Source organism: Epinephelus lanceolatus, chromosome 3 (genome assembly GCF_041903045.1).
Source record: "Epinephelus lanceolatus isolate andai-2023 chromosome 3, ASM4190304v1, whole genome shotgun sequence".
Lineage (NCBI taxonomy): Eukaryota > Metazoa > Chordata > Actinopteri > Perciformes > Serranidae > Epinephelus > Epinephelus lanceolatus.
The window spans coordinates 24,253,671-24,275,668 of NC_135736.1; the positions used below are offsets into that span (position 1 = coordinate 24,253,671).

The 21,998-nt window shown below is 42.2% G+C and overlaps 1 protein-coding gene across 1 annotated transcript in view; it reads right to left on the bottom strand.

The window, feature by feature from the left end:
• dchs2 (dachsous cadherin-related 2) overlaps positions 1-20,441 on the bottom strand; it is a 41,415-nt gene extending 20,974 nt beyond the window's left edge. Inside the window, exons 1-10 of the mRNA XM_033625178.2 lie at positions 18,330-20,441; positions 13,524-13,715; positions 13,139-13,370; positions 11,316-11,552; positions 6,745-7,773; positions 6,469-6,656; positions 5,700-5,799; positions 5,448-5,617; positions 4,436-5,279; positions 3,867-4,106 (exon numbers count right to left, since the gene is read on the bottom strand). Of these exons, the coding sequence (XP_033481069.2) occupies positions 3,867-4,106; positions 4,436-5,279; positions 5,448-5,617; positions 5,700-5,799; positions 6,469-6,656; positions 6,745-7,773; positions 11,316-11,552; positions 13,139-13,370; positions 13,524-13,715; positions 18,330-20,075 (4,978 nt within the window). The 5' untranslated portion in view covers positions 20,076-20,441. The remainder of the gene's footprint in view (positions 1-3,866; positions 4,107-4,435; positions 5,280-5,447; positions 5,618-5,699; positions 5,800-6,468; positions 6,657-6,744; positions 7,774-11,315; positions 11,553-13,138; positions 13,371-13,523; positions 13,716-18,329) is intronic.
• Positions 20,442-21,998: the final 1,557 nt, after the last annotated feature.

The following is a 21,998-nucleotide window of genomic DNA, read 5'->3' on the forward strand; positions in this document are numbered from 1 at the left end:
TATAAATGAAAAACACACAACAAGTGATTTACATAAACGACATGCTGAAGCAGACCAAAAACTTAAAGCTTATTATGTGTCTCACAATATAAAATCATGTTGGGTGTTCAGCAACTTTTCCCACTTTTATAACGTACATAGCAAATTCTTTAAACTTCTACTGATAACAAGGAGATTATAGCAAGATTTCAGAGAGCTCCAGCAAAAAGGAGACAAGGAGTTGTAGGACCTCCTCATGTAAACATGTAAGTCTGCTGTCAAGACTGAACAGTACTCTAAATACCAGTAAATAAACAGTAACACCTTTGACCTTTAACCTAAACCGATTGTTCTCAATCAGGGGCACATGAGGGAGTTTCAGGTGATCCCCAGGAAAATGGGGAATAATTTATGTTCACTATCTAAGTCACTATAGAAGTTAATCCAGTGTGTGTTAAGCTGCCTTAACTGCGCAGTAACTTGCTCCCTCCAGTTATTTCAATGAGGGGAAGGCAGCAGAGGGGAAGGGGCTTCCAACATTGCAGTGTGTGAAGCAGTTGCTGGCCACACACATGCACACAGATTTTGCTCTGTTGCGCCAGATTCACCATGTTGAACTTCTGGCGGTCGCTGCCTGGCTTTGCCCAATCAAATAGCGGGTATAACGATAGCAGAAAGAAGATAAACTCGAGGAGCTGATAATGTTGTTGTCTGAATACCTGGAGTTACAGAACCAGCAATTTATGAGGACAACCAGAAGAAGAACTGGGCCTGGGATAACATTTCCACCAAACTTCGGGTGACTGGTTTATTGTCCAACTATGCAGACATTTTTGGCAACTTCTGTGATTTTTGTTGTCTTGCTACAGTATGCAGCAACAGGCTAGCTTGTACTACTGCCAGTGTTCGCCATAGTTCCTGCTGCATCAGTCACTTAAAAGTGCTTTGCTTTTTGGGTAATCCCCCTTGCAGGTTGGCTGATGCCAGGGTGGTTACTGGGTGGCGGTGTGAAAGCAGCTTAAGAGTCGTAAGGAGGACTATTCTGATCACAGATTTCACTTCCTCTGCGTTTATCTCCTCAACTGTAGTTGACCACAGTGGAATTCTGGTCTTAATCATATCTGACAACCAAAACCTTTTCTGACGGAGGTCCCTGAAATGAAATCTTATTATATGGGGGTAAATGGCCTAATGTGTATCGACTCTGGGGTCTTTGACATGAAAAAGGTTGAGAAAGGAAAACACTGTTATTCCTTTAAACAAGCACAAATTCGCAATATGTGGTCGTAGCTATTGCATGCATAGCCCCTTTTTTGCCAGTTGGCATGAACAGTTAATCAGCTGTCCACTGGCTCATGATCAATCTTTCCACAAAGTCTGTGTGTCCATTTCCGCCTTTTTGTCAGAGGCCACTCCCTTTGCCCCCTAAGATCGCTGGCATGACCACAAACACACACCTTCACACACACTTGACCTTCTTGCCCAAACTTCAGCCTCCTACAGCAAAGACTGTGTGTGCCAGAGGGTGGGGAAATTTTTGTAGACTGACTGACAGAGCAATCTATAGAGCTGCTGGTCACCAAAAAAAACATCTCTGCGACCATCTGAACATTTTGCTCAACAAAGTGAAATCCAGGACACACAGAGTAACACAAAGCTTAGCTGTCACACTCATTGATATTGCACATCTCATCTGACTGACTTCAACATGTGGAAACTGGATACAGAGAGCAACAGAGGCACAAAACAATGGTCATCTTTGGGGAGCACTGAGGGGGGGAAAGCAGCACAAATAATAATCAAATAAGACTGGTGGGAGAGCGGGCTGAGCTGCCAGACGAGGCGATTTGAGGAGACAGATGAAAACACGGCGCCTATTGGCACAGATGGCTTGGATTATGGAAATCATCACAAGAGAGGACCTTTCAGATCAGACCAGAGGAGCTGTGTGCTTGCTGTTCTTGGACAATTCTCACTCCCAGTAATGTTAGTTCACATCGAAACCCGTCCTGTACGGATCCTCCCGCCACATGCTCTCCACCTCCAGCATTTAAAAGTACTGTCAACATGACGGGATGAAATGGGATTTTGGAGGCCCCGTGCACAACGTGTTAAAATAAACAGGACTGACGTGTAGATTTGTGAATATGATTAGGGGTTAGATGAATGAGATTTGCTGGGATGTACAGTGGAAGCAGCACGTGGAAAAGACACAAGTGGAACAACACACGAGGAAAAAGGTTCAAGGGTTGGTTTCAATTAAACTGCTAATGGAGTGAAACAAAACAGACGATGACCTTGATTCACTGCAGCGCTGAAGTTTAACCCAAACATGGCAAAGCGAGCCGCTGCTCAGCTGTATTTTTTCACGTGGTATGATGTTTTTAAGATAATAAGAAGTAACGGCTCTACTACTGCTGAAACAGAAATGTTGTAGGGTAATTTTCCCTTTTTGCCTTTTAGTATGTTAAATATTAGTCTAAAAATATATACTTATGTCTTCATAATTCATTAAATACACCAATATTTTGTAGCTATGACAGTTTGTTTTTTAGTTCAACTTTATTTCTGTGTGTCACTGCTTGGTTTTCTGCATATTAAGTGTGTGGTTTGAGGCTGTGAGGCTTCAAGGATACATGCAAGTGCTGCCATCTAGGCACTGTGAAGGCATACTACCATCTCCACCTCCACAGTCTATTTTAGGCTAAATGTGAATACTATCAGATGAAAACTGCAGCTCATGTAACAGTTTCCAAATTAAACATATTGAGGATTTTAGAGAACAATAGACTCCTCGGTTTATTTCAGACGACAGTGGATTCTTGTCATTACTACTTAACTTCTCACACCTGACTCATTGTACATAATGTGCAGTCATGTGACGTTAGAGGAAATACCATGGACATAATCATGAACATTCTGTATTAACCATACACTCTTGATGGTTTACACTTACTACCTCACATCTTACATATTTATGGGCAATCTTAGCCATACTGGTAACTTGTGTTTGGCATCGTATATATTGTTATATCAGTAGGCATAAATTATAAAAACCAGATGTTATTTTGGTCTTTTTGTACCTGCACTCTTTTAAAGTTGTATTGCGACTGCTGCACAGCACATTTTCTTTGGGATAAATAAAGTTCAACCTTATCTATCTTTATTTTCTCACCATTTTCCAGTCTCTGAAATGAATTATCAATATAGCCCAAAACCACACATTTTTTAACAACCTGTACGACACGCAACATCCTCTGTGCTCAGATGCTCAGTTACAAAAGTATAAATAAGGAAAAACACAAAAAGGGAGAAGCCACAGGCCATTAATAGAAATGTGGGTGCCCTTTTTAAGTGAATACAAAAGCCTTACTTTTCTCAGCCTGCTTGCACAGCGATCCAGAAAATGACACGGAGAAAACAATCTGTAGCTTGTGTTTTGAGAAAATTGCTGGCCTGTTTTCTGTTGGACAGGTGGGTGCTGGCAATTATCTTAGTTAGTTTGTTAAAGTAGAAAGTGGTTTCTGGCACAACTTCACCGATTCACAAGGTGCATGGAGAGTGAGGAAACACTGGAAAATGTCAAAAGAGCTCCAGCAACACTTGCGGTATGAAAAACAACTTTATTGACCGACGCGTTTCGGCTTGTGACCTTCGGCTGATGACCCTGATGAAGGCCACAAGCCGAAACGCGTCAGTCAATAAAGTTGTATCAGCTTTTCCATTACAACAAATGTAACTTTCCTACAATATTACAGTGGCTTGCAGTGTACGCACAAGCAGTGTGGGGGGAGGGGCCAAGTTTGAATGTTGCGTTTACAACCAGTAACCATCAGTTCCTGTATAGTGTACCTTCAAACCAAAAACATGCTGATGACTATAATTACCTGAATCTTTATCAGTGGCAGAGACCCTGATCACAGCTTCTCCAGGGTCTCTGTTCTCCGCTACACTGGCATTGTAGACACTCTGACTGAAGACAGGCGTCTGGTCGTTCACGTCCCCCACCTCCACCGTCAGAGTCTGGGTGGAGGAGAGCGAGGGCATGCCATGGTCGACTGCACGGATGGTTAGACGGTGGAAACGCTGTGTCTCATAGTCCAGAGGGGCCGAGAGAAACAGAAGACCTGTAGATGATGGAAAGGTGGACTTTGAATATGTGGAGGCACAAGTGGCTTTAAATGTTCTGGGATAATATGCAATAAAACACAACATCACGATGATATGTTGGGATGATTTTTAAATAAATTTTAATCGTGATTGTTGCTAATTTTGAAACAAATAAGCAAATGATTTAACTAAAAATGAATGCACAATCAAGATTGGATTTAAGGTGCTGTACTAAAAATTTTCCATATCTGTGGACATATAACGCCAATACTGATATAACAGCAGTAAGCTAATATCTGCTGATATATCAGCCCTGACCTATCTATCGAACATCATTAATTCCCACCTGTCTTCTCCTCCAGTGTGAAGAATCCTCTTTTGTTTCCAGCTATGATGACGTAGGACACAACCCCGTTTTCACCCATATCTCCATCTATGGCCACAAAATGGTGCAGCAGACTCCCCACCTCTGCGTCCTCCATTACCTGAACTGTGTCGGCTGATACAAACACTGGCCGGTTATCATTCACGTCCAGCAGGAAGACCTGAGCCGTCACTGACGTCTGCTTACGCTCGGCCTTCCTCTTCGCCTGGTCGGTGGCTGTCACAGTGAAGGCAAAGCTGGGGGTGGTCTCCCGATCTAAAGGTGCTGTTATAGTCAGGCTCCCTGTGTGAGGGTTGATCTGAAAGGGGAAGCGTGATGAAGACCTGCTGAGCTCAGGGTCAAAGGTCAAAGAGTAGCGGAGGGCACTGTTTGCAAAGGTCCCATCGGCGTCCCTGGCATGAAAAGCAAACGCCAGCGATCCGACCGCAGCGTCCTCCCACAGGCCGAACATCACCAGTTTGTCAGGGAACCAGGGCGTGTGGTCGTTAACGTCCTCCACTATCACACTGACCAGCACAGACACGTTCACACCAGGAGCGTGTCCTACATCTTCAGCTCGGACCATGAGGAAGTACTGCATGGCGGACTCATAGTCCAGCGGCTGGTTGATATATATGTCACCAGAGGAGCCGTCGATGCCGAAGTGGATGTTGCCGTCACCCTCAGAGATGGAGTAGTGGAATCTCCCTTCATATGAAACACTGGCAGAGCCGATAACAGTGGCTGGCTCCGTGTCCTCTTTCACCGTAAAACGCCTCACAATCTGGTGGTCAGAGTGGCCGTACAGAGCCTCTAATCCATGAACCTGCAGGTCAATTACACACCGTGTTAATATTGTTTGTTGGTTTATTTTCACATTAATCAAGGTCACAGCAAAACTATAACACCTCAAAACAGTAGGAAGAACTATAAAGTTGTCCCTCAGCCTAGACTACAGTAACTTAGGAAAGGGCCAATTACACTATGACTGTACCTGTACATGAATGACTGCGGTGTCCTCCAGAGGTGTGGCTCCGCCGTCCTTGGCAGTTACTCTCAGAGTGTAGTACGATGCGGCGCCTTGGGTAAACAGCTCCGTTGTTCTGATGTCTCCACTTTCACTGTCAATCTCAAAGTGTCTGAATCCCTCATCCTCTAAATCATCTGAGAGAAACACAAGATGGTGACCCTCAGGAACTCATCAATAATATTGTTATAGTACATAACAGTAATGTGTGTGACTCACCTGTGACCATTGAGAAGGTGACGGTCCCATTTTCTCCTGCATCTAAATCTTTGGCAAACATGTTGGTCACAAAGGATCCTGCTGACAGACCGGCCCATATCTGCAGTAAAGAGAGGAACATGTACAACATGAATAACATATAATGACACATCAGCCACACTGCACACTCTGTAGCTCTAATGTCTCTCCTGCTTTTATAAAAGTCAGTTCCAATAAGGGTTTTAGTCGTTTCATATCACTATCACTACAGACCCAGGAAACGATCTCATCTGATGAACTTATCACAGTTAATGCCTATTTGATGGAAGACATGGTGACTGAAATGTGTTGATCCAGAGAGCAGATAACTTTTGCACATCCCTTGGTCAATATTTTGTAAAAACATCTGTATTTTTTCATATTTTCTATTGTAAATGTTCCTATTTTATATTATGTCTCTTGACTTTTGGACAGTATTTATCATTATGCACCAAAACACCAAGACAAGTCCTCTCTGTATATGCAAACCTACTTGGCAATAAAACTGTTTGTGATTCTGTTCCTGAAATAGGATTGAGAAATTCAGAAATTGTTGCTTTTATTGGAAATAGGACAGTGGCATATGCTGATGCATTGATAAGTGTTGAGATGCAGGTCGTTGCCAAAGTGCAGGTGTACCCAGAAAGCAATGGGAGCTGGGGGTTTTGGCGTGCTTTATAACTCATCAGTCTTCCTGCAGGATCACACATATTCTTGTGGTACAATATACAGGTGATCCAAACATGTTTACCTGAACATTCAGCTCCTTGCTGGCAGGCAGGTGTGTAAACTGTGGAGTGTTGTCATTGATGTCCATGACCAGGATGTGAATGGTGGCGGTGGCATTGAGACGAGGACGGCCCTGGTCTGTCACCATCACCTTCAGACTGTGCAGGCTGTGCTGCTCTCGATCCAACGCCACCCAATTTATAATTTCACCTGTAAGTGTTCAGAGAAGGGAAAGAAATGTGAGGACAGTAAAGGAAAGTATCATCTCAAATTGTGTTCTCAGTGTGAGACGTTTTACCTGTTTTAGCATTGATGCGAAAGAACTTCCCATCTGTGAGCAGGATGTAGGACAGCTGGGCGTTTTTCCCAGAATCCTTATCCGTGGCATGGACTGTTCCCACCAGGCCTTGAGGTGACGACCCCTCTGACACAGTGAAGTAGTAGACCTCGCTGCTAAACACCGGAGCATTGTCATTGATGTCCAGCACCAGCACTATCACTGTGGCCGTAGCGGTCATGTTCTCCAGCGAGGCCTCCCTGGCTGTGGCCAGCACTCGGAAACGAAACATGGATTCTGATTCATAGTCCAGATTGTTGGAGAGATACAACCATCCCGTCTTTGGGTGAATCCGAAACGGAGCTGGAGGAAATCCGGCTTCTGCCTCTAAGGCGTAGGTGAGGCCTGAGTTCGACATGTGTGCTCCCCGGCTCCGGTGCGCCCTCACCTGGATGACCCTCAAATCTTTCCTGTAGCCCTCACCTATCTCCACCTGGTAGACCAATGTCTCGAAGGCGAGGCTGTCTTCAGCAACCGTGCGGTCCACGTTGACTGTGAGGGTCAGTGTGGAGCTCTGGGAAGGGTCTCCTTCATCTTTAGCCACGATTTCCAGGCTGTACCTCTGCTGATGATCCACCTGTAAACTCTGATTTAATGTAACTGTCCCAAGGTTGTGGTCAACAACAAACGTACCATCTCTGGTACTTTTCAGGTGATACTGCACCCTCCCGTTGGCGCCACTGTCATGATCATGTGCATGAGCGATGAACAACACTGTCCCTGGGAGCGTGTTTTGGGACACTGTGATGGTGTCGCTGAGTTTGGGGAAAACAGGTGAGTTGTCATTGATGTCAGCGATAGTGATGTTGACCTGGGTGGTGCTATAAACTGGAGAGGTGTCAGTGTAGGACTGAAGAACCAGCAGGGCGTACGGCTGTGACTCATGGTCCAGGGGTTTGATGTTGCTGATCAGGCCGGACTTTGGGTGAACAGAGAACAAACCCTGAGGATCTCCAGAGGAGATTCGGTAGGAGACTGAATCCAGAGAGTCTGGGAAGACAAAGAGTTTTTATTGATAGATGAACAATGAAACATTTGAGGGTGGGTTCTCCTAAATTCTAAACCAAAAACTGCGTGGTTGTATTGAGCCATGCAGATAGTATTGGTTTTATTTGTCCAGACTTTTGATATTTAGGTATTTCTACTTCCTCCCCAAAACAATGGATGTATTAGACATTTAAATTTAAAGCTTTTTAACACCTTTTTAAGATCATTTAAACCAAATTTAAGATTAATTTTTGGACAAATCATCATATTTATTTTTTATTTTAAGATTTGTAACATCAAAAATTTGGACTTTCATGGAGAAGAGCTTGAGTAATTTTGACAAGACGAAATTAAGAGATGAATAAATTAAATTAGATAAAACCTTTGTGGCAATTAAGACCTCACAAAGATTATTTAACGACTTTTAAGGCCTAATATTTATGGTATCAAATTTAAGACTTTTTAAAGACCTGCAGATGCCCTGGAATTTGTATTTGTTATTTTTATTGCTCACAACAACAAAACTTAAGACCATCATGTTGGGATCCCACAGGCTGCAATAATGGATGTCTCAAGAATGAGTCCGAAAACGCAGAAATTACTTAGCATTTTAGCACTCCTGGTTCCCTTATCTCAGAGTTAATGGGTTTTTTGCTAGATGCCTGATATAAGGTCAGTGGTTAACACAAGCTTAAGAGACTTCCACATTTTGTTCTGTGACATTAAGTATGATGTATAAAGCCAAAGTACTTTGCCACGATGACACACACACACACTCTTGACTCTTGTATTTCCATCTTTGTTCGATCGAAGTACACTGACATTATGCATTCCCTAGCCCCTAACCCTAATCTTAACCATCACAACTAACCCAACCCTCAAGTTGCCTAACCCTAACCCGTTTAAACCCCAACCTAAACTTAAATCTAACCTGAACCCTAAAACCAAATCTTAACTCTCAAGCAGGCCTTTGAAAAAGTGAGGCCCGGCCAAAATGTCCTCACTCTGTTGCTAAAATATGTTTTTTGGTCCTCACTATATACCATGTACATGTACACACACACACACACACACACACTGAGCAACATTAAGTAATTACAGTACAGCTCAGTAGATCTCATTAATCCGCTCCAAGTGCTTGTTGCACTTCAACAGTAACTAACAAACCCCTGAAACAGTCAGAGAGCTTAAAGGCGCCCGACCCTGTCAAACAGGCCCAATTCTGTTGTTTCTGCTTTAAGTTGAGGTGTTAATCTGTTAAGTGATTAGACAACCTCAAATAACTGTCTAGGGGGAGTGGAGTGGTTTAGCTGCTGAAGGGACTAAGTGGGGTTAGTGGCACATAACAAGTGGACTATGCTGGGATAATCCTGGAAAATTGGGGAGTCGGGAAACTCTCCTGAGAGAAGAGCATTTAGTCTGTGTAACTGCAGATCATATATGATACACAACACAAGCTGCTGTATCTCCTTTACTCAGAGTCCTATTTGTATGTATAACATGTTAAACTCACTTTTACCTGCAAATGCAGAGAGCCTCACAAAACAAGATGAATATATGTATTTATAGTATCAACAAATCCTACACCAGTACAGGTGGATATTTATAGAGGGATTATCTCTGACCTCTCAGAATAATATGGTGAACAATTGTCTTTGACCCTTTATCATGTGTCATCTGTACATGTGGCTCAGGAGGATTAAAGATTAAACAGCCTCTTTACTGCCTGTCTCTTCATGTCTGGAAGGAGATTTGAACAATGACAATGATCGCTCAATTGTCTTTGTCACAGTCACCCGTCAGGACAAATCCTGCTTAAATACTGCAGCTCTGCAACGTCTGCTGTTGGGAAAACTTTGTGTAAATCAAAAGTTAGGGTTAGTCATAGATAATCAATATAAATTATGCAACATGATTTAGACTGAATGTGTTAATCTTTTTTCACTTGAACACATGGACTGAGTTTGACACCTGCTTAGTGGCAGCCAATTCCAGCAAAACATTTTAAAGCCTCCTAATCACCTGACCTGCACCTCTTTGGACTGTGAGAAGAAAGCAGCACACACAGACACATGGAGAGGTGACAGTGATTACAACTGGGTCACCGTGCCATGTGAGGACATTTGCAGCAGAACAATAGAGCCAACAGACTATAGATCTACTTTTGAGAGTATAGTTTGCTTTGTAGAACTGATTGGGGCAGTTCTGTTTCAGGTAACATGAGGCTATGAATACACTTCACTTCTTAACTTTGACTGGAGGTGTTCATGCACTATCGTTCTTTTCAAGCATGTGGAAAATTTAATCATGTCCTAGAATGTCTATAAAATTGTGTTGTTAGGAGAAAGGGACAGATGCATGCTGGTGTTCTAAAAACAGAAAGTTACTGATTTGCTCTGCTTATCAGCACAGTCAGCAGGTGGAGCTGCAGCAGAGGCTGCGGTGAACAGCTCACTGGAGTCAAGTGAGGTATTTTAAAACCCTTAGCACATGACTGCTGTAATTTAATTCAAACCTGAACACACAAAAAAGATACACTTACTTTCAGTCACATGATTCAGTGTGACTTACACTTTCAGGTGATATCAGAATCTCTGATGTCCATCACAAATAATAATCGATGAATCCACAATGATAAATCATAGAAAAAAGACTCCTTCTAACTACAGAACTTTAATCTTTTTTTTAGCATTAAAGTGATCAGGTGATAGTTGTCTGTACATTCAAGGGTACATTGCAAACAGGAGTCAGTAATAGCCAATTTGTTATACTTTTAATACTGCCCATTTTCCAAATTGTAAACAAATTTAGGCTAAGAGCACACAGTAAGAGAAGTATTCTACTGCTGGAAAGATGGCCTTTCAATAAAACTAGCATGTTTATGCAGTAGAAAGATGCAAATAGATCTTAAAATGGCGCCACAGATCCAGAGGCAACAGAGAAAAAGGACACATTTGCTCAAGAGTGAGAAAACCTACAACTACCAGAATGCACAGCACCACACCAGACCAATAAACGTTCCCACTGGTGGGTGATATAATGCAAACACATCCGTTTGAAACAATAGCAGCAAGCTGGCAACAAACGATCTCGTATTACAGTTAAACAGTGTTCATCTGGATGATGTAAATAACATCATCTGATTGAGTTTCATTGGGGGGCGATGAGGTATATGTAGGCATTGTCTGGATGGAGGGCAGTTTACCACAGTACATTTACACATACTACACACAGTGTTTTGATACAAAGCTGGTTGAAAATCAGTGAAGTATCCCTTTAACTTGCTGACTCAATGGCAGCATCCCCCTTGGATCCTGTGTGGCTGATACTTGATTTGTTGATGATGTGATGATGACACATTTTAACTGTCACTACCTGTGGAAGACGCAGACAGATTTCAACCTTTTCACCAATTAATTTTTTTTTTTTTAGTAATCCAATTACCCCTATACCTTATACTCTGTGGTAATGTCAACCTAAGCTATCACCTCTCAGCCAGCTGCTCTTCGACCACAAAATGATGATGTGGCCAGACGTGCACTCACCTGCTGGGTTTGTGGCCACCACTGTCCCCACAGGAGTCCCGGGCGGTGCGTCCTCAGGCACTGTGAAGGTGTAGCGTGACCTCTGGAACACAGCTGGAGCCTGGGCGCTCTGTAAAACATTGATGGTGACCTCTGCAGGCTTGACTGAGGTCAAACCCTCCCCATCCTGTGCTGTTATTGACAGCTTCACACTGGCTGCACCCAGGTGGGTCAGAGTGGAGCTCAGGAGGAGCATCCCTGCAGGGACAGACAGGAGATAAATACATTTTATTCATTAAGGCAGATCATGCAATCATTCTAAAGGTTTTTTTTGCTTCATTTTAATAACTTAATTGTCATTTTCTTCTTCTCTTTTAATTTATTTAACCAGGGAATTATCTTTGGAATTAGAGCCAAGATTAGTTGAATGACAAAAACATTTATCAGTCTACTATTTTTGATTGATTGATTAATCATGTAAATCATTTTTCAAGCAAAAACGCCGGTTCATCTTGATGTCCAGCTTCTCAAATTTGAGACTTTGCTGATTTTCTTTGCTTCATATCTATGTAAAATATTTTTGGGGTTGAGGGTTTGGACTGTTGGTCAGACAAAAACAATTTGGGGAAAACATACTGTTTTTTCCCACTTTTTTGTGACATCTTAGAAACAATGAACATTTTAGAAAATTATCTTCGGATAGATCAAGATTAAAATGATTAAAACTTCTTTTTGAAGACCCTTGATCGCGAGGGCAGCGCCAAAACAGTGTTACAAAAATATAATTTAGATGAAAAAAACTGCACTGCACAATAACAGCACAACCAATATCTAGTTAAGCATTAAGAATTTTTAGAAAAACCTCCACTTAATTTGAATACATCACTATGGGTGCTATGTTACAAACTCTTAAAAACAGACTTTGCTCACAGCCAGATTTGCAACATGCTCCATTGGTAATAACCCTACCTACATGAGTCAGCACATTATTTACTGCATTTATAGACAGACTGCATGATGACAGATGGGTCACCTAAATTCACCTCTCCATGCTCTCCTTGTGATCTCAGAGAATCAACCCTACTGCTCACACTATGTTCAGTTACAAAATTGTTCGTGTGCAGGTATGTCAGATACACCTGTTTAAAAATGGTTGGCTTATTCTACTTTACTTTTATATTTAAAATATTTTATTCAATGCTACACTGTGGCTGAGTGCAGATCTTATCTTACACGCAGCCACATGGGGATCTAAAGCTCTGGGCCTCCTGCATCACCCCTGCTGAGCAGTGACACTGACAATCATATCATGGGGATTTACACAAAGTAAGTAGTTGTTTATCCCTGAATGCTGCGACTGCCAGTCACACAACTTACTTAAAGACCTGTGAGTGGATCTACATGACAAGGCACTGAAGCTTGAGAGGTCGTATTCACAGTTTAAACACTTCATTATAATCATCCACTTAAAAACCACAGTGTTGTGTAACTGTTGTGTTAACAGGGAGTGCAGAGTTTTGATTTGATGATGAACAGCTTGTTGGCTGGTGAAGTGCCACAGGTACGGTAGCTCGGATGGGCAAAACACAAAAGCATTTTAAAAAAATAACAATTGTATTTCTTAAAAAACAACATTTTAGAAAACATATTAACAAATAAGGAAACGGTCCGGTGCCAGATATGAGTGCCACATATATATAATCCATAAACATATATAAAGGCATTACAGATTTATGAGCTGCTATCAATGCTATCTCTTATTCTATCTTAATAATTCTCCTAAAGAAAACACAGAAAAGACACTAAAGACCCTGTAAAGTCAGTGTTTTCTCACGCCTGCCTACCTGTTTGTTGATCCAGTGCGAACAAACTGGACATGTCACCAGGGACGACGTTGTACGTGACCTGTCCAAACCTGCCAGAATCTCGATCGCTGGCAATAACATTGAGGATCTCTGTGCCGGGCTGTGCGTGGCTGCTGATGCTTATGGTGTACTCATCGGGGTTAAACACTGGAGCGTTATCATTCAGGTCTTCTACCTCGATGTGCACATACGTTTGAGCGCTCAGGCCTCCCTGACATTTGAAAAGTGAGGAAAGAAAAAAGTGAGTTTAATGCCACCTTGCAATCTTGTTTGGATCACAGTGCAGGAAGTAAATTCTGATGTATCAAGACAGAAAATCAGGTTTTGACACAGCACTAGTTATTCCTTAATGAAGCCCACTCACTGGATCTTCAGCTTTGATGAGAATGTCGTGGACCATCTGCCCCGAGTCTCGATCAATATCCTGGGAGACACACAGCTCTCCGGTCTGAGGGTGGATTTTGAAGAGAGGGTGCTGGTCCTGCATGTCAAAGCCATCAGACAGAGAGTAGAGCAGTGTGCCGAACTCAGAGCTGTCTGCGTCTGTGGCAACAACCTAAAGAGAAGAACAATACAGTTTGATGCAAGCAACTGAAACACAGTCAGTAACATGTGAAAACCATTAAGGAAAAATACGGTAGGTGTGTTCAGAGTACTGAAGTTTAAAGAATAAGGAATCTGGAATTTAAATATATCTTAAAAATGAAAACAGCTGTGGAAAAAGACAATCCACTCTCAGACACTTCACTGCTTCACTGCCAGATAAAGAAATGAATAAACCCACATTTAAAAAAAGAGAATTAACTAACAATAAAATGTGACTGGTGTCGTGAATGGAGTGTGATAATAAAGGAGATTTTAAACATGGAAATGTTACATCACTTCCGGGACTACAGATGAAAATACACTTATCCTTTCTGGCTAACTTCAGAAATCTTAGTAGTATGCACTGACCTTGTCAAATAAATAACAAATAAAGTAATAATGAAGTAGTGAAAATGTGCACAGTATGGTTTGTTACTGTTGAAGGTGACTGTCTTTGGAAAACGATTAAACTTGTAAAGCCTTATTTGGTGGTAATCCTTTGTTTGCCTTGACCAGAAAGCTGTTATTTACAGTAAACATCACCTGCGTATATAAACCTATAAGCCTCCATTAAGAGTCAGGTCCTTGTTTTATACAGTTCAGCATGGATAGTTTTCATGTAGAGTTTTGAATAGTGTTTATTTTCTGCCACAGCAACATTAGTCCACTCTGCTACTTTTTCAGTATACATACTTGTGCTTTTTTGATGCCCATAAACTTAATCGGCTCAACTACTTTGATTAATCCTTTTATATTCCTTTTGTTTTTATATTGTGGTTTTAACCTGCAGAATACTTTGTTTGCTGTCATATTTGTATTTGCGTTCTGTCAACTTTGTCTAATCTCCCTCTGTGTTATGTCATGGTTTTTTTTTTGCGTGTGTTCTTTTAAGATATTTTCTGGGGCTTTTCGCCTTTATTTGATGGGACGGTTATAGCATGAAAGGAGGGGGGGGGGGGCATGCATCAAAGGGCCATAGGTTGGACTCAAACCCGCAGCCGCTGCGGCAAGGACACAGCCTTACATGGGGGTGCCTGCACTACCAGGTAAGCTCATGGGTGCCCCGTGTTATCTCATGTTTCACTAACAATAAAAAGGAGACCACCATGTTATTGTGCTTTTGTTGTAAGTACTTCTTGTAGGAAACATAAGTGAAGTTAAATTGAACCAAGAAAACCGCCAATATTTTAACTGTCATGGTGTCTATTTAAATAGCAGGTAGATAACTAACAGCGTTAATGCCAGCACTTAGCACACTCAACAAATTGTGTTACTTTGTTGTTTCTCTAATATAAAGACGAAATAAAAGCTTCAAGAACTTGTCACAGCTCTGCCGTGACATTTAGTGTAATCTACAAGCTTTTTCCGGAGCTTCTGACCGCATCTCATGGCCTTATTCAGCAAATGGACATCTAAGTCTTGTATCTATATATACATTTGTATTTACTGTATGTACTACAGGCGGCTTTTTCACATGAACACTCACTGTCACTAATTCATTCTTCCATTCAGTAGAACATACATTTCTTTTTCCCAGTATACAGTTTGTTATGTTACAGGAGGGTGACTCTGCAGTCAGTACCATCTGTCAATTGTTAACTATTAGATTTAACCTCTGTAGTAACTGTGAATCATAAGACTTCTGTCTTTTTCCCCGTTGGAGAAAGTCAACATAATAAAAGCATAAAGATCCCTCCAATCAAAGGATGAAGAGTATCACTGCTGTGGAAAACAGGAATCAAAACACGCCTCAGATCGACCACAGCTCCTTTCATGTCGGACCGTACTCGTTACAAGACGCACGTTTCACAGATAGAGCGCTCACTTTCCAGCCATAAAGATGATATCATCTCAGAGTTTATGGACTCTGATCAGGGGAACTTTTACAGTCATGGGTCAAGGTCTGATTAGACGTGTAACACACCCAGCACCAAGGACGCTTTTGAACTGACTTTATATCTCTCTTTACGACTGCCAAGTAAACCGGGGGGCACCATTTGTCACCTTTTTCTTTTTTACATTTTATAGACTAAATGCTTAATAAGATAATAAATTAAGAGATGAATTGATTATGAAAGCAGCTGTAGTTGCTTTGATTTTCCACCTCTCACCTGTATCTCACCTGTCTGCCGTGAGGTTTTTGAAGAGTCTCAGATGTCAAGGTGTAAAGCATCAGACTGTGACTGATTCTCTCATATTAGTGTTTCAGTTCTTTATGTTTCTGATGCATTTTGACTGGCTTAAAAGTAAAAAGCCTAAACCTGTATGCATGATAACACACAGTAATAGCTCCCCCTTTTTTATCAAATTAGATTCCAAATATCAGTGATGTTTACAGAGTTGGTAAATAAGGCTTCTTTTGTAAAGGGCTTCAGTTTGTACCAGGCTGCAGGAGTGTGGTACCAGGCATCACATCTGTTATATCAAAGTCACAGTGCACAACTGGACAGGGTGTGTGTGTGTGTGTGTGTGTGTGTGTGTGTGTGTGTGTGTTTAGAAGGAACACTGATGGCTTTGTGTTTACAGACTGAAGGCTACTTTTGTCTTATGCAATGTAAGACAGTGACAGCAAGACAGAGAGCATTAAGATGTTGATAGTTGTCTCTGGAGATCTCTTAACCCTGCTCTGGTTTGCACTTTAATCTTCAGCTTTATGTTCAACAAAACTAGTTGATCTATGATTGTCAAGTTGAAAGTAACATTTAGGTGTGATGGTGAGTAGTCGTTCACAAGTTTTTTTTCATATGAGCCCTTAAAATAAGGCAATGCCTACTTGTGTCAAAAACTGTATTTGGTGCAAGAACGATTTGCATATTTTTACAAGTTAAACTGTCCGACAGTATATTTCACAAGAATGAAGGAAAGATGAGTGACTTCTATTTCGAGTATCTGACAAGTGCTGGTGTGAACTAGCACGAGACCTCTTGTTTGTCTGAACAATGAATTGAGTCCTTCATTTCACATCGCTTGTGGGCCTGGACTGGACAGTTCGGCCACAGCAACCCCAACTCCATTTAATGAACATTTATCTCTCTCTATGAACAAACACAATAAATATAAATTTGTGGAGCAGAACTATGCTTTTTTTCTTGTGTCTTGTAAACCATCTCGTGACCCCTGAGATTTACACTGTGACCCCTGGAGGGGCCGCGATCCACAGGTTGTGAACCACTGAGCCTAAACTTGAACTTAACATCACTGTCAGGAAGAATAAGATGAACCTACAGAGACAAACTAATATAATTTAAAGGCTCAGTTCATCCACATTACAAACACATATGTTGACTCTTAACTTTGGTGGTATTTATCATGCAGAGAGCTTTGGTGTCAGTTAGGGCCCCAACTGATGATTTTCTGCACTACAACAAACCTGCTAATTATATTCCTGAATAATCGATTAGTGTATAAAACGTCAACAATAAAAAAGGCCAATTTATAATGATGTCATACAGAGAAATGCAGTGAGCAATCACAATGAAAGAGTGCGAACTGGTGAGTTTTTGGTATTTTCGCTTGAACAATGACTAAAATAATAAAGTCATCATGACAGAATAGGCTCATTTTTCTGTAGATCAACCAACTGATTAACTGTTTCAGCTCGTGTCAGTTGTCCTGACTTTGAAATATCTGCCTCTGAGATCTCTGCCCCCATCCAAATACAGTGAAAGAGAATGGAATATTTTGGAATAGTCTGTGGCACTCACATTTTTCAGTGTTGTGAACATCCAAAACAAAATTCTTCTCATTTAAATTTGCATTATGTGTGGCCTAAGAGTTTAAGACCATTAAAGCTACAGTCAATAAATTTAATAACCTTTTGTCATATTAGCTGAAACTGTCGCTACATCCACACAGCACAACATGAGACAGACAGTCTGTGAGAAAAAAGTCCTTCTCCTTCTTGATGTGCTTCTATTGACGCTTGCTAGAATCCACTGCACCTGAAGGAAAACAGCCAATCAGAGCTGAGAAGTCTCTAAACCAGCTGTCAGTTATGACAATCACTTTGTGAACTGTGGTCAAACTGAAACTCAGCAGCACTGACCAGATATGAATCAAGATTGTGTTACTGCATTGTCTCTTTCTCACCTCAGATGCTTTCAGAAACATATTTTAGTGTACTGTTTAGCTGTTAAATTAAAAGTTTGCTCCAGCCAGTGGGCACTGCTTTGTTTTTGGCTTGACTGTTTTCAACACAGCAGCCTGGGCCACAAACTTTCTCATTTTACAGCTCAACAGTACACTAAAATGTATCCCTGAAAACATTTGAGGTGAGAAATAGGCAATGCAGTTACAGAATCTTGATTCATATTTGATAAGCGCTGCCTAGTTTGACAGTTTGACTGCAGTTCCCGAGCCGTGACTGACATTACTGAGAGCTGCGTTAGAGACTCTTTGTTCTTTGATTGGTTGTTTTCACTCACATGCGATGAATTCTTGCAAATCCCATTAGAGGAGGAGGAGCTATGAAGAGGAGGAGGGACATGATTTTGTTAACAGATTATCTATGTCATGTAACAGATACCTCTCAGGGCAAGTGAGAAAATGTTTTTGCATGCTTTAAGGTAAATACTCTCCAACGTACTTGTAAAAAGCAGCTCCCAACATCACTGTGCTCCGGTATGGACACGTTGTACAGCTGCTGCTGGAACACAGGCTCGTTGTCATTGACGTCCTCCACCAGCACAGTGACTGTAGCCGTGGATGACAGAGCCGGCTCCCCTCCATCAGCCGCCACCACCAGGAACCAAACCTCCATCTGTGTCTCTCTGTCCAGAGCCGCAGCTGTTGTGACCAGGCCCGACTCGGGGTCGATGCTGAGCAGGCTGTCATGGTTGGACTTGAGCATAGAGTATTTAACATCTGAGTTGACACCTTCATCTGCGTCTCGGGCCCGTATCTGGATGAGGGAACTCCCCTGAGGAGCGTCCTCAGATATACTGATGATGTACACGTCCTTCTCAAAGACTGGGTGGCAGTCGTTGGTGTCAGCCACCCTCAGGAGGAGGACCATCTCGCTGCTCAGGGGTGGGCTCCCAAAATCTGTGGCTTGCACTTTTAACTCATACAGATCCTTTTCCTCCCTGTCTAACTCTGCATTGACACATAAAGCATACAGAAAATCATCCGTCTGCTTCAGGGTGAACTTCCCATCATCCTCCTCAAGTGTGACAGTAATCATCTCGTCCCTGAAGTCGGGGTCTGACACTGAAATCCGGGCAACGTAGTCCCCAACTGCTGCTGCCTCTGACACCACTGCATCTCCTGTCTCGCTGAGAAACAGCACATTGATGGTGGGACTGTTATCGTTGACATTAAGCACCTTCACACCCACAAACGTGCTGCTGTACTCAGGCTGAGCCCCGTTATCTCTCGCACTGATGATCAACTCATGAAAAGCCTGAGTCTCATAATCAAGGGGCTTGTTGAGATACACCACCCCGCTGTTTTCATCGATCGAGAAAACCTCATTTGGGTCACTCTGCCGCCTGTTGATCTCATAAGTGATGTGGCCGTTGTTGCCCAGGTCGAGGTCAGTGGCGTGGACCTGACACACAGAGGTCATGAGCAGAGCATTCTCAGGCAGCGCGGCGTGATACTCAGTCTGGTTGAACACTGGAGGGTTGTCGTTCTCATCCAGGACGTGGATGTTCACCTGAAGAGTCCCCGTCCTGGCTGGGATGCCCCCATCAAAGGCCTCAATGGGGAAGGAGAAGAAGTCCTGTGTCTCTCTGTCCAGTTTGCTGGTGAGGATGAGATCCAGGGTCGGGTGGTTCTCAGATCCACTTCGATACTCCAAGTGGAATAACTGCCCCATGTCACTGTCTGTGATCCTGTATCCCTGGGTACCAAACTCACCCTCATCCTCATCTTTAGCTCCTTCAAGCTGAAATCGACTCCCCGGGGGGCTCAGCTCTGATATTTCCAAGTCAACCTCCTTTGAGGGAAACACAGGTGAGTGATCATTCACATCCTCCACCTCCAGCTTCACCTTTATCATCTCACCTGTGAGAGTGGCTGCCACAAACTCATACTTATCTCTGCTCTCTCTGTCCAGGACCACAGCTGTGGAGATGATCCCCGTGTCCGCGTCTATTTCCAAGTCTCTGAACACATAAGAATCTCTGCTCTCTGAGATGAAGAACCCAGTGCTTGGCCTGCTTAACCCCGCTCCCAGATCTCCGACTATGGTTTTAGCAGGCAAACCCTCTTTTACAGACAGCGTCAGGTTGAACACCTGCCCGAGCGAGTGCGCGCAAAGCAGCGACAGGAAGACCGTCCGAAGGAGCCAAGTTGCGGCATTTTTGTGACCCATTGCTCCTCTCCACATGGCTTTGAACTCTTGGTTTGTAAATCGAAGTTAGGCTACATATTTCCGTGCCAAAGCAACACTCCTCAATCACATTTCAGAGCACCTCTCCAATCAAAAACGGGTAAACGCACCGTGCATTTTTGCGCGCGGGGAAACAGCCAGCAGTCATTCTCCATTACAGTGATTTCAGCAGCTCTGTGTGATTGTGGAGACTCGATGTCCACGCATCTAGTAGCACAAATCCCCCAGGGCTCCTTCACAAATCATGGCACTGAGTGGCCACAGAGCACCAACTGTGCGCACTGAACACACCTCCTGGCAGGCGGCACGTCCCACGCTGATCGGCTCCATCTGTGGCCCTGATTGCCTCAGATTTAATTAGGCCGAGAGATTACCTCCCTTCAGTGCCGCGTGCTGGAAGGTGGCATAGTACGTTTGACCTGTTGGGGACCTGTTGAGGATCATAAAGTGAGGAGGAAAGTAGAGGGAATAAAGATAAAAGTCATGCAGAGTGAACAGTTATGAGAAAGTTTATATATATCTGTTATTCAGCCCGTCTGATTTTAGTGAAGTTGCTAGAATAAATGAAATAAATAAGCCATTCAGGTTTGGCAAAGGGCCATATAGTATAGTATAACCAGTAGAGGTGGCGCCCTCTACTGGTAAAATTAGTCTGACCAATTATGGGCTCAAATAAGTCTCAATTACATTTTAAGCGTGTGAAATAATGCTCAGAAATAATTTGAAAGTCTGTGGTTGTCTATCACCATTTGTAAACCAGTGAAAAAAAGTGTCCTAAAAAAAGGTTGTCTTGATAAAATATGTGCACACATTCTGAGAAATGTTTGCACTGTTTGTGTGGCACTAACGTTTAACATGCACACACATTTAAAGTTATGGGATTTTTTGTTGATTAACTTACAGTGGGGATGGTTGACACAGATTTCAACTCTCTACTCAGGTGTTCCAATAAGCAGCCATTTTGTATTATATTCATGGAGACTAGTGCTCACACTTGTGGATGTACAAACAAGCTTTGAAATCATTTCATGTGTGCAGAATGTTACTGTAACTATAATTACTGCACACATTATATTTATGGGTTATTTTATGACTTGAGTTACTGTGTTATTTATTAATGGGTACATTATATTTAAGTATTAATAGATTCAGCATTGAGTTGCTGGTTAATTATTATTTATTATTATTTTATAGCACTTTGTATTTTGTTTCATTTCTATTTTTTATGCTGTGTTTAAGTGGAGTCACTTCTGAGCTACTTGGTTCCTACCTGCCCTTGTTTTGTGGGGACAGGTATGAGTGAGACACAAGAGAAAGTGAGTGCCTCTTGCTTAACAGTGAAGAGAAGTTTCTGTACCCATTAGTTGGGATGTGTTAGTACTGTCTTACCATGTTGGTAATGATAAAACTAAGAGGAAGAAACAAATGTTGTAGCTTGCTTATTCCCCACAGCCTGCAGAACTGGGGAACACCAACAATCAAGAAAAGAGGGATACACTACTGACTCTTCTTAGTTGCCATAACCATTAACCTCCTGAGACCTGAACTTTTGTTTGGTATGCATTTTTAATTTCTCCCAGCTTTTTTGGATTAGTAGAACCTGATAAGTACAGTGCCAATGTCCTCATATGAGATGACAGTTAAGTCCCGATGTCCTTCAATGAGCTGATGATAAATTCCCAATGTCTTCAAACAAGGACTTTCTAAATAACAAAATCTCACCTTGTTACTGTTGATATTGTACGGAATATCAAACTTCAACAGTTACTAATCATAAATAAACAAGTCTCAACCTATAAATGTGATCAGGTTTTGGACCTTGTCAACTTTTGTGTCAGGGTCTGCTGCAGACTGACTTGGCAGAGATGGCTGCCATCTTGTTCTTACATGGTGTATTGTGCTCTTACTACCACTAGATGG